At 40.0% G+C, this 13,764-nt stretch overlaps 1 protein-coding gene across 2 annotated transcripts in view; it reads right to left on the bottom strand.

Moving 5' to 3' along the window:
• Window positions 1-13,764, bottom strand: part of Azin1 (antizyme inhibitor 1) — a 32,397-nt gene that overhangs the window by 13,388 nt on the left and 5,245 nt on the right. The window contains exons 3-5 of one of the 2 annotated variants that reach the window (NM_001301793.1): window positions 6,976-7,121; window positions 1,475-1,670; window positions 291-464 (exon numbers count right to left, since the gene is read on the bottom strand). In NM_001301793.1, coding sequence (NP_001288722.1) covers window positions 291-464; window positions 1,475-1,576 — 276 coding nt within the window. In that variant the 5' untranslated portion in view covers window positions 1,577-1,670; window positions 6,976-7,121. The remainder of the gene's footprint in view (window positions 1-290; window positions 465-1,474; window positions 1,671-6,975; window positions 7,122-13,764) is intronic. The other variant, NM_001291634.1, reaches the window with a different exon arrangement.

Here is a 13,764-nt window from a genome sequence, read left to right as displayed (position 1 = left end):
CTGATGAGGGAGAGGGACTTGATCGGGGGAGGGGGAGGGAAATGGGAGGCGGTGGCGGGGAGGAGGCAGAAATCCTTAATAAATAAATAAATTCACTGTAGAAGCTTAAAAAAAAAAAAAAGAAAAGAAATAGCTCTCCTAATCATGGTGTCTCTTCACTTCAACAGAAACCCTTTAAATAGTTGTTTAAAAACCCAACATCAAACTTCTTACATTTGATCTACTGGTGAATGTAGCTAGTAGTTTGCAATTTTAAAATGATGCTATTGGTGGAAAGGAGAAACACTTACTTTGCTGGAACAAGCAAATCCAGTTCCAAGAGCTGCCAAGATCTCAAGTACAGCTGGAGCGGAGTTGCACTTCACTGTGTAAAATGGCTTTATCTGAGCCACCACATTCTGCCACTGACTGTGCTTCTTCACGATCTTCCCAAGATCCCCCACAAAAAAAGCATTTTTTCCTGTCTGTTAAGGATAAAGAGAAAAGGTTAAAAAAAAAAACACTGAAAAGATATCCACTGTATTTAATTAAGTAGCTAAGGGTACTTCATTAACTACTCCATGACATTAAATGTCAAACAGAATGGAAGTGGTGTTTCTTTCTACCTGACCTGAGAAAAGCAAGTAACTAATGTCATCAGATTTGATTAAGAGTCCCTAACAATAGGGTGAGAATGAATGGCCTTTGTTTTCAGGAGTTCCTAGCATCATCAAGTACCACTTCCCCTCAAGCACCCCATGACAAAGACAAATAAGTGAATTTTGCTAGGAGTCTTGGTCATATTTGTGAAGGTTCTCTCTCCCTCTCCTCTCCTCCCTCCCTCTCTCTGAGATATACATATATGTATATATATATTTGTTTTTCAAGACAGGGTTTCTCTGTGTTAACAGTCCTGGCTGTCCTGGAACTCACTCCATAGACCAGGCTAGCCTTGAGCTCAGAGAAGTGCTGAGATTACAGGCACGTGCCACCATCGCCTGGCTGGTACTTTTACTGAAAACTAGAGCAACTTTAAAACTCTGTGTTCTCCAAGTTTGCTGAAATCTATCTTTCACAAAGGAACAAAATCCTGCTGGGTAGCAATGGCACATGCCTTTAATCCCAGCCCTCAGGAAGGAGCAGGTGAGTTCCAGGACAGCCAGGACTGTCCCACAGAGAAACCTGTCTTGAAAAACCAAAACAAACAAACAAACAAAGGTAACAAAACTTTGCCACACTATTCACATAAATAAATGGAAACAATCAAATGAAAACAAACAACTTCATGTGTTAATAAAGAGGGTTTGTCGCAGTGTGCTGAGATAGTAGATCATAAACCACAGTAAGTGATCAAATTCTATCAACATATGCAGGCAAAAACGTATAAAAATAAAGCTGCAAAAATTAACTGGACCAAGTCATTTTATTAGACCAATGTCTGAGAAACACAATCAATAATCTGTTTTCAAGTTTGGAAACATGATCGCACACTTACCAGGGTATGTTCATAAACATAGTTATCAATAACATCTCCAAGGTTTGTTCCTTCATCCAACAGGCCAACGGAGTAGTTTGCATCGTCAATAAATCCTTTCATCTCAGCCGTATTCCACAAAGCCGAAAGTCATAAACCAGGAAAAACAAGAGACTGGCCACGAAGCCTATGTCGGGTCCTTAGAATATGCAACAAACTGTCAAAATAGAAGTTAGATCAAATTCCACATTACTTCCATAATTAAGACGTGGTGTATTAAGAGTGAGTCACTAAAACTGCCAAGGGTTTAATTTTGTGAGGAGTCTGTGGCCCACTGGACCTTTAATACTATTTTAAAAGTAAATTAAACGAAGTATAGTGCCTGCTGGGTAAGCATCAGAGCCTGAAGCTTCATCTCCAACACCCATTGCAACGCCCACTGCAATAACAGATGCAAGCAATCCTAAAGCTGGGGCAGCAGTCAATCTATTAAGGGGTAAGCTCTGCGTTTAGAAATAGAGTTTATCTCAAAGACAAAAACGGGTAATGACTGAGTAAGATACCCAGTGTTGATATCTGATCCACACAAACCACAATGTCTACACACACAAAAAGGCCAGATATACAGGCATATAAACCCAGCACTGTGAGGAGGAGACAGTAAAGATCAAGAGTTCAAGAGCAACGTTGGCTACTTAAATTCTTATCTCCCATTACCACAAAAATGCAGATAAAACATTTAAAGTAAGTTCAATACAACTTACTCAAAAGGCAGTCCCATAACATGTTATATGACCTAACACTGTAAAGTAAGTGTGGATACTTGTAGCCACCATGAGTTCCAGTACAGTCAAAGCTATGTAGAGACCCTGTCTCAAACAAAGTACAGATGCTTGTATTCTAATAAAATTCTAGACACTTGGGCTTGGGAGCTCATGTTAGTAATTCCAGCACTTGGGCACTTGGAAGGCGAAGGTAAGAATGATTACCATGAGTTTCAGGCTAGCCTAGACTGTACAAACAATGAGACACTTTCACAAAAACTTGCACACATAGGCAAAAGGAACAATTACAGGTAAGGGACACCCTGAAGCTATTAAGTTGCATCTTCAAGTTAAATGGTACTCTTACGGCTATGTAGGTCACTTATAAGTGCATGTGACTTGGTGAAATTATTTAACAGGCACCAAACCCCCTGGTTTTGAGTGATGTCATTTAGTAACTTCTCAAACAGTAGTTGTGACAAGCCCCCGCATTTGAGAGTTAACAGTAGCAGGATCCTAAAGTTCTTCCTCAACCACAAGTGAAGCCAGCCTAAGAAACCTTTGTCTAAATAATAAAACACACAACATATGTGTGTGCTTGTGTGTGCATGTACAATTGCTCTCTAAAACTGAACTGTCCAAAATGCAAAAACTAACTCTAGGTCATAGCTGTTAGGCGGCACCCACCTATATTCTCAGCTCTTGAGAACCTGCTAGTCTGAAGCCAGGAAGGAGTACACAGTAGCTAGCAGAGATACATTAGATGCTGCTTTTTATTTTCATAAAACAGCCATAGTTGGTATAAGTCAGGTACTGTATATGAACCTTGCCATATTATATAGCCTAGGTTAGCCTCAATTTTAAAAAGGGTTTTCAGGATAAATCCTCTTCTGACTCAAACAAAAATAAACCTTTACTCTTTTTTCTGGGTTCAGGAAAACAATTCTCCGGGGCTGCATACCCTGACAAGAGCTGGGACTTGTGTCCTTAGGTTACCACAGGAAATGACAGCACCAACATGGCACACTAATTATGGACACTGAGCTGCCTCTACCTGCTCTTGTCCCCCCTGCCTACCTTCTACAGATGCACCTCCATACACACAGGCCCTTTCTACTGAGAAGGAATCAATCTTAGGTAGAATACCTGGACACCTTTGTTGATTTAAGGGTGATGACCTGCTTTCTGCTGGCACTGAAAATGGTAACTATTTAAGAATTCAACAGAGAAACAGCACAAAGACCAAAGTCCAAGGGATCACTAATTACAATTACTAATGACAGTGTTTAAGTTTAATTTAGCATCAAGAATATGGAGGATTCAGTTAGGTGGCGGCGTGCGCCTTTAACCCCAGCACTTGGGAGACAAAACTCTATGTGAGTTTGAGGCCAGCCTGGTCTACAGAGCAAGTTCCAGGACAGCCAGGGCTACACACAAGAGAAACCCTGTCTCGAAAAACAAAGAACAAACAAAAACAACAAAAAACCCCCGAAAAACAAAAAACAAAAGAATCTGCTCTTCCAGAGGCCCACATTCCCACTCACAAGTGTCTGTAACTCCAGCTCCAGGAGATCTGACACCTTCACACCAATTCATATAAAATAAAATAAAAATAAAAAGTTAATTAAAAAAAAAGCTGGGTGGTAGCAGTGTATGCCTTTAATCCCAGCTCTCGGGAGACAGAGGCAGGAGGATCTCTGAGTTTGAGGCCAGCCTGGTCTACAAGAGTTAGTTCTAGGACAGGCTCCAAAGCTACAGAGAAATCCTGTTTCGAGAAGGGGAAAAAAAAGAAAAACAACCTGAGACAAAACAAGACAGACTTGGACAGCCTTTCTCGGGTACTTGGTTCCTTCTGCTACTCCTCCACCCCCACCCCAGCGCCCCATTTTAGAGACCACCTTGCTCATTAACCTGAACACAGTTCATTCAATAGCTCCTAAGCAGTATCAGCTTTTTTAACAATAAAATCAACTACTTACATTAATAAGCTGTACTATTAGTGAAATTTCATGACACAATTAACACTCAATTCAAAGTTGGAAGGCACTATAACATTCCTTTTCAAGACAACAACACTCTGTTCAATAAACAAACCTCCTCCTGTGCTACGACAGAATTTATCTGTATAAGAAGATGCATATTTCACAGTAGAGAGAGACCACAGCCTAGACATCCTCTAAAGGATGTTATACTAGGACTGGAATAAATCTGTTCATTGAGACTAGATATTTAGGCTAAGCACAGACTCTGTTTTAAACAGCGTAACTCCAGCTAGAAGATCAATTTTAGGGATATCACCAACCAGACATCAAAAGCAATGAAAAAGCTGAGTGCCAAGGTAAATATTAGAAAGAGTAAGGTAAGGAACTTCCAATGAAGTTTATATTACTTGGCTGTCAAACAGCCAGCTTCATATACTAGCCTCTCTCACACACACACATCTTGGGCATAGGCTGTCTAAAACTGCTAGAAAGAAGGCGTGCTGACACCCCCTTAATCCTGACACTCAGGAGGCAGAGGCAACCGGATCTTATGAGTTCAAGGACAGCCCAATTACTCAGGGAAATCTTGTCTCAATAAAGTTAAAAAAAAATTCTGATTACCATACACCCAAAACCATAAAAACAAGTGTAAAATAAATGTGGCACTAATGTAATTTGATTTCCTTACGCTGGAATCACAATAAAATCAATACTATAAAAAAGCTTTATCTTCATTTTTGAGATTCCCACAAATTACGAGCCCAGACCAGAGTCTCAGGGACATAGTTCTAGCTAGGGAGTGATGGTGTATGCCTTTAATCATGTTACTTGGGAGGCAGAGGCAGGGAGATCTCTGGGTTCAAAACCAGTCTGCTCTGAAGAGCAAGTTCTAGGACAGCCAGGGCTCCAGAGAAACCTTGCCTCAAAACAAAAAAGATACTAATTAATAAATAAAGGTTCTGATTTTTGTTTTTGCAGCCTGGGATTAAACTCGGCGCCTTGCACATCCCTAGCCACACTGGAAGGTCTTAAGCTTAAGAGACGGTAATTCAACAAATTCCTTGTCTAATTATCAAGTCCTTCTCCCAGGAGTTTGCAATGTAGCTCAGCTGAGGAAGTCCCAGGCCTTGGTTTAATTTCCCAGCACAAAACAAACTGGGTGTGCTGATGAAGCACCTATAGGCTTAGCAGTAGTGGGGCCAAGGCAGGAGGACCAGAAGCTTAAGATTTTCCTCAGTTACATGAGTTTAAGACCAGACTTGGCTACATGAAACCAGTCACAACAAAAATATTAACAAAGCAAATCTATCTTCTCCAATCTTAAAACTATTAGAAGACCTTATCGCACAAGTAGGTAACTGACAAACTCAGCTATCAATTACTGTTAAGTTACATGTTATGTCCAGAAAAACGGAAAGAATATGCTATACATAAATACCTCAGGAGACCGACTTTTTAAGATACTCTGAAGTCAACAAGCACAAAAAAGTCCTTGAACTAGAGAGTGGGGGTGGGGTATGTGTGGGACCAAAATAGAGGGCTTCTAGCATGTCTGAGGCTGGACAATCCCTGGCCCGGCACAAACAGGGCATGGCAGCACACATCCACAATCTAGTACTGAGGAGAGGCAAGGCTGGAGTCTGAGATCATTGCTGGCTACATAGTGAAGTTGGACAACAGCCTGGGCAGTTAAAAAGGGACTAAAGAGAGTCTTGATACCCTCATCTTGTCTCTCCTATTCCTATTTCACTGGAGCCCTAAAAAGCAGTATAGAGACTCCAGGAATGCTTTTCAGTTTTGAATTTTAAAAAACACCTGCAAGCATGCAAACCTAAGCCCATGTGGAGGTCCCAGGACAACTCGAGGAGTCAGTTCTCTCTCCACTACATGAATTCTGGGAAATGAATTCAGGCTGAGGCTTGACTGCAGCAAGCAACTTCAGTTGCTAAGCAATTTTCTTTATTTTAGTAGAAATACTTTCAAACTCTACTCTCATAAAAAACAAATTTTTTAAAGTGTTTTTGTTTTTAAGAGGCATTAACAATGTTAAAGTCAGGTATGATAGACCACACCTTTAATCCCAGCACTCAGCAGAGGCAGGCAGATCTGTAAATTCAAGGCCAGCCTGAGGCAAGTAGAAACTAAAAGTCTAGAAAACCAAAGACAAAAAACAAGCAAAACAAAACAAAACAAAAAAAAAACAAAAAAAAAAAGAAAGAAAATAAATGTTCATGTGGTGATGGGAAGTGGGAATAGTTCATACCAAGGGTCGGAAAGTACAAGTTAATCCTCCCCAAAAAGCTGTTTTCCAAACCTTCCCATTCTTTTCACAAGAATAAACTTGCTGGTGTGCTGGTCTGAGACAGGAAGGTTAAACTGAGTGAGCAGAGGGCACATACAACAGGACCCAGAAGCCCAGAGCAGTTACTAGGAAACATCCTCTAGTCACTACCACGCTGAAAGCTATCTAGCAACTAAAACCTTTATTAAAGTCTGATTGAATAAAAGCTCATTTAGTGTTGCTGAAATCACAGTACTACTTTTGTAAATAATTTCCTTTGGACTCACTTCTGAAAATAAAAAACTATGTAATATGTCTTATTTCCACCTGTGTGTTGGTGTTTTGAGAATACACTTTCCACGAAGAAGCTGCCAAAAGAAACAATGGCTCTGAGAACCACACTGCTCCCTGGAGTCCGATATGAGGTGACCGAGTCCTCATGCTCACTTTCAAAAGTGAAGGTTGTGGCAGCTGGGCACTTGCCGTGTTACACACCTGCTACAAAGGCTTCTATGGTTGATTGCACTTCAGAAGAAACTGATACATCTTTCATATAATCACAAGATAATTCTGGCAGCAACAGCCCACTTGACACCAGGCTGGATGAATATGAGTCTTGGGTTTCTGAAGTGAAGACCTCCCTGGAAGTAGAACAGGGAGAGCTGAAAGGTTGAGAGTATTGCTTTGCAGACATCTAATCAGGAAGCTTGACCTTACTAAAGGCCAACCACTTCTCAGCAGGACCTTTACTCACTCAAATGGAAACAATGTCTCTGAAATGTAAACTGCTACAGTTGCTGTACAGTGCCTAACTGCAGCCATTTCTATTTTTCTTCAAGTAAGCACTAGATGGCTCAACTTTAAAAATACCAAGGGTGTCTAAGCCCCTCCCTGCCATTCCACCTGCAACAGAGCATGTTACTTACCACACAAGGTAACTTTGGAAGAAACCTGTCTAAAAACTACTAGGAGAGGCCTCTACAGGATGCCTGGCACTATAACCTTCAGGAGGAGAAAAAGCACCAGGAAGCTACATACTAAAGAAGGTAGCCAAGAAGCTCCCGTGGGAGATAAAAGTTCACAGTACTTTTGTGATTGACAGACCAAAAACAACCTGCATGGGGTACTCATGAGATCCAGAACAGGGTTTGCCCTCAACAAACAGTAACTGGAAAGCTAATAATGACAATAAAAACAATTTTCCAGGGATGAAGCAATTCACTATGCCTAGACAGAAAACATTTCCACAAAGAGTTATATTAAAAGAGAACAAGAAAGAGCAGGAGATATGAGGGAAGAAAGGACTAAGGAAATGAGACCAACTTACTTCAAACTCTATAACTCACAATAAACATTAAAAAATCTTTTTAAAAAATTTTATTTTGCCAGGACTGGCAGTGAACACCTTGATCTCAATACTTGGAGGACAGGGGAAGGCAGGATCTCTTCAAGGTCAATCTGGTCTTCATCTTTTTTTAAAACTGCGTGTCCATGTTTGTATTTGTATGCACACATGAGCATATGCCTATGAAAACCATTGGACCCTGGAGCTGGAGACACACACTGATATAAAAGCTATCTCACACAGTTGCTGGAATCTAATTCACATTCCCTGAAAACAGCACTAAGTGCTGTAACCACGAAGCAATACCTCCAGTTGCCCTCGTCCCCCGTTTTTTGGATCTATTTTAAGCTATGTATATATGTGTCTGTGCATATGAACAATGGTATCTAGGAAGGCTAGAGAGAACTGGAATGCCCCGGAGCTGGAGTTACAGGTGGTTGTGAACTACCAGTCACAGGTGCTTTCTGGAAACCGAAACTGGGTTCTCTGCAAAAGCTCTAAACTGCTGAGCCATCTCCCAAGCTTCAAATAAGAAAATACCTTAATGATAAAATAATAGAATTTTAGAGTCATGTTATACTTATACATGTAGAATTGCTGCTTAAATGTATGCTACTTTATAGTATGGTACAAGTGACACTATCCTGAGTGTGGTAAACTAGACAAGACGTTCATTAGTCTAGGGGCACATAACTACAACTATTAAGATTTTGAGTGGCAAGTAGTTTAAATCTTTTACTTATTTTCCCACTATGTACTAACATATACATAAGGGGTATGTCCAACTCAGAGCTCTTTAGGAGTTATTTGGACAAAACTGTTCATTCAGAAGACTATCTCAGGACTATTATGGCGTTCATGTCCAACATAGCAAAAAATAGCAACCTACTTTTTTTCACACCAAATTTAACATGTTAATTATGCTGCACTAGACTACAAGCTAAGAAAATACAGAGAGCCAGACATAGTGGCACACAACTTTAATCCAGTACCAGGAGGCAGAAGCAGGTGGATCTCTGAGAGTTTGAGGCCAGCTTATCTACACAGGACATCCACGTTACATACAGAGACGTCTCAAAACGGCAAACAAACAAAAAGCAAAAAAGGAAAACACCCATTTTAATTCTACTCATCATTGAGTGTGCACATGCCACCATGGACGCTGGAGAGCCAGTTTGTTTCCTCCACCTTATATAGCTTCCAGGGATTGAACTCACACTACCAGGCTTGCTTTGCTTCTCAGTGGCAATGACCCTTGTCAAATACTTATTATAACACATTTATTTATTTATTTATTTGTTTATTTTATTTATTTATTTATTTATTTAGTATGCACTATTCTGCCTGCAGATCAGAAGAGGGCACCAGATCTCATTACAAATGGTGAGCCACCGTGTGGTTGCCAGGAATTGAACTCAGGACCTTTGGAAGAGCAGGCAATGCTCTTAACCACTGAGCCACCTCTCCAGCCCCCCTTATAATTCTTTACAAACTGAGTGAGATCTCTGCAATAATCATTACATCTTGCTCAGCAAGAACTAAAAATTTAATTTACAACATACAGTCAATACTAGTTTCAGTCTACATGACCATAGTCATACGATACCGCATCTTAACAATGTTTAACTAAAAAACCCAACTAGAATATACAAGAATATACAACCTCACACCCTTACAAGACAGAAAAACCTGAGGGAGTATCCATAGCTGCATTGAGTCTGAGTGTGATAATCACATCAGTTAGCAGTCGGTTAAGTCTATTAATGGTGCTCCATTCATAGTAATTATCCTGGAGTTCTAGAACAGCAGGCAATACAGAGTGTTCCAAAAACTAAAAAGTAATACCATTCCACAGCATGTCCTCAAAAGACACGTAAGACTACTCCTGCCATAAAGTAACAGTATTTATTATCAGAGAAAAAGCCAAAATTCTGCTTCTGGCTCTATTTGGTGGCACATGCCTACAGGTGGATCTCTGAGAGTTTGGGGCCAGTTTGGTCTATATAGCAAGTTCCAGGCTAGTCAGGATTACATATAGAAACTCTCAAAAACAAGACAAAAAAACCCTGCTTCAATTAGCATGCTAACAAACTGCAAACATTAGCATCGATGACCCTGAAATATTATTCCTATAAGGTTAACTGGAAAATGGTCATCTCAAAACAGCCAATTTACCTAGCCTTTACATTTTCAAAGCTTTTCAAACATTTTCAAATCTTTCTTCGAACATAATGTCTTTTTTTTTATAATTTTTAATCATTGATTAATCGCTCAAAAAAATTTTTGGTGGAGGTAATCAGGAGAAAACCCCAAAACCCAAAAACAAGATCAGCTCAGTAAAAAGTATGGTGAAGCACTGGTAGTCATCATTAATTCCTCCATCCCAACTATCCTCCTCTGAGAACCGCTCAACCCCCTGAAAGGAGTCTGATAGATTATGAGGTACATGCCTGTCATTCCAGCACTTAGGCTATAATCTGAAGTTCAAAAATCAGCCTTTTGGGGGGCTGCGGGCTAGGGAGACTGACGTACTGTGTGAGAATATCTAGTTTTCATATACTTAATGAAATAAACTAGCTTAAAATTAATGGCTGACTCAAAAACTTATCATAAAGCCAGGTATGATGATATAAGCCTATAATTCCAATACTTAGGAGTTTGAAGAAGGAGTCAGTAATTTCCAGGCAAGCCTTGGGTATAATAGCGGTACACCCCTCCCTCCCAAACACACACACCCCAAACACACAAAAGGTCAGGGAGAAGAGAAAACCCATCCTGATGCCCAATCATGGCGTCTATAATACCTGCACAAAAGATCCCAATGGAGACAGCTCAGATACATTTCTTACAGTCACATATTTAGCAATGTTATGAAGTATTTCCAGGAAACCAGTGTTTTAAGTTCTCCCAATAGTTTCCTGATATTTTGTGGCTCCCCAGAAGATTCATCCCAGGATCCCAGTGTTCAGTGACACAAATTATCATACACAAAGATACTGTACTTCTGAGAGGTACTATATTTGTTATTCTAGTGAAACCCTTGAAACAATGTCTTTCCGAACTTATTAACTTGTCAAATTTCAGCAGTCATGTAGTACATGTTAGATATTATGTATCAGCTTACAAGAGAGCAACTCTCTGTATTTCTACAGTAAAATTCACAAACATTAACACTAAATAAACAATAAAAATTGCTTCAAGTCAGCACAAATTCAGGTCAAGTTTTTCTCCCAAATGAGTTGGCTACCCAGATGGTGTGGCACTTGCAGCAAGCCTGACACCTATGTTCAATTCTCAGGACCACATGGGGGAAGGTGAGAATCAGCCCCTACAGGTTCTTCCGTCTGTGGCACATGTCCAGACATATACATACACACATACCTCAATAAACAAATTTAAGTATTTTTAAAAGGATAAAGAACATAAGCTATACAGTGCCCTCTAACTTTCACACATACCATCTGCACATCCTATTCTACAATCTGTTAAATCTTCTAATAGGTTGGCAATATGATTTCTCAAGAACAGGTACTTGCCAGGCAAGCCTGGAAACCTGGGTGATTCCCAGGGTGGAGAGAAGAGTGAGGTCAGTTGTCCACTGACTGTAAATGTGCAACAGCACGTGCACCCCCCAACACCCACCACAAAATGTAAATATGAATAAACAATCTTTTAAAATTCCAACTGATCAAAAGAAAAAGTGGCAATCAGACCCACTTCAAAAGACATATATTTTCTACTGTTGAGATAAGCTCTTACTGTTACGCAAGACCTTGAGCCTCCAAACATTCTGCACCAAGTATCTTGGTGCCAAAAGATACTTAAAAATAAACCAATTTAAGCCAGGTGTGGTGGCACATGCCATTAATCTCAGCACTCAGGAGGCAGAGGTTAAGTGGATTTCTGTGAGTTGGAGACCAGCCTGGTCTCTAGGACAGCCAGGGATGTTAGAGAAACCCTGTCTCAAAAAAACACGAAGCAAAATAGCCTTGGGAGAACATTTTGATAATATAATTTGATAATAAATCAAAAGCAGACCAGATTAAAATTAATAGAAATTAAAAATGTGGCTTGGAAACAATTTGGTAGCAAGCATGCTATTAAGTAGCAAACAAACCACTAAACAATGCAGACTGTTGCTTCAGGTTGTTGAATTTTCACAATTATTATTACCCATACCAATATAAGGAATACATAAATAAAAGAAAAATTAATGTGCCTACTTAGAACCAAAAGAACTAGTCTAAGCAAGGTTTGGTGACACAGGCCTGTAATCCTAACAGTTGGGAGGTTAAGGCAAATGAGTCTAAAATTATTATGAATGAGTCAGGGTCTTATGTAGTCCAGACAAGCCACAAGTTCCTGATCAACTCTCTACCTTCCAAATTCTCAGACTGTAGGTGTATTCTAGAACTATACTTAGAACTAAGTATAGCTCTAGAACATTTTCATTCAATCTATTTTCCCAAATTTATTTTATAATGAAAATAAAGAAGCAATGCTTTAAGCTGGGCAGTGGAGGTGCATGCCTTTAATCCCAGCACTTTGGAGGAAGACAGGCGAATCTGAGTTGGAGGCCAACCTGATCTACAGGGGGAAGTCGCAAGACAGGCTCCAAAGCTACAGAGAAATCCTGACTCCAAAAAGTCAAAAAAGAAACACTGCTTTGATCTTAGTTTTCCTGAAATTTTTCTCTTTTTTCAAAGAAATACTTTATTGACTACACTGCAAGGAGTAATGAGCGAGGCAATAGCTCGAAAACTGCCCCTCCTGAGATCTTTCTAGTGCTGTTTCTGCTCATGTAAGACCTATCTCAGTTTCAAAAATTAAATTTCAATTCCATAAAATCTAGGGCATTAATTATCTGTATGTGTGGGTCACTGTGTGTACACAATTTACCAGAGGTAAACGTCAAGTGTTATTCCAACAGAACCTCTCATGGAACCTGGGGCTTATCAACTAGGCCTGTCCTGTCTGGCTGACTGGTCAGTGAGCCCCAGTACTAGATTACAGGTGTGGACCAGCTGGGTATATTGGGGTACACCCTCAATCAGAGCACTCAGGAAGCAGAGGCAGGTGGATCTCTGTGAGCACAAATCCAGCTTGGTCTATTTAGTGAGCTGTAGGCCAGTCAGGGCTACACAGTGAAAAAACACCTTAAAAAAAAAAAAAGATAAGACAGATAAATGAATTTCTCAAATTTAAGCCACAGTTTACTGAGAAATTACATTTTATACAATGGCTTAAGTCTTAAAATAATCCACACATACAAAATTAAGTAGCTAAAAAATAACCTTGGCTATCTCAAATGAGGCATGCGGGGATTCTCAGACATCATCTTTTAGAAAAGGCTCCTATACCATTAGTTTTCTACAAACTTAGAAGAAACCATCTATGAATGAAAAACTCTTCAAAAAACAAAACAACTTTGGCTGGCAGAATGATCATTACTAGGAAGACATGAACTAAAACTGCTTTCATACCCATCTCAAGCTCTAAGACACAGCTTTCCCATGGGGGATGGCAGCAGAATCCTGACAAGACGGCCCAGGTAAATCTGAGCCGTGGAACACACCTGGTGGAAGGAGAACACTAAATCCTACAAGCTGTCCCCTCATGTCTCATATACTCTTCTGGCTCACGTGCTGGCACGCACGCACACGCGCACGCACGCACACACACACTAAAGGGAGTGCTTTACTAACATGTCTTTGATACCAGTAACTGTTACTCAGAGCAGCACATGTGTACAGGAAGCCCTGGATTCAGCCAATACTCATACTTGCTAAGAAAATGATTGAATATGAAAAATCCTAAAGTCAAAATCCACTTTGCAAATTATAGTAAAACCCAGACTAGTACAATTCCAAAAAATATTTTTAACTTTTTACTTGTGTGGATGTATATGTATGTACATGTGCACCTCTATGTATAAGTAC

Source organism: Microtus ochrogaster, unplaced genomic scaffold, assembly GCF_000317375.1.
Source record: "Microtus ochrogaster isolate Prairie Vole_2 unplaced genomic scaffold, MicOch1.0 UNK29, whole genome shotgun sequence".
Lineage (NCBI taxonomy): Eukaryota > Metazoa > Chordata > Mammalia > Rodentia > Cricetidae > Microtus > Microtus ochrogaster.
This window is presented reverse-complemented; position numbering and strand designations above follow the sequence as displayed.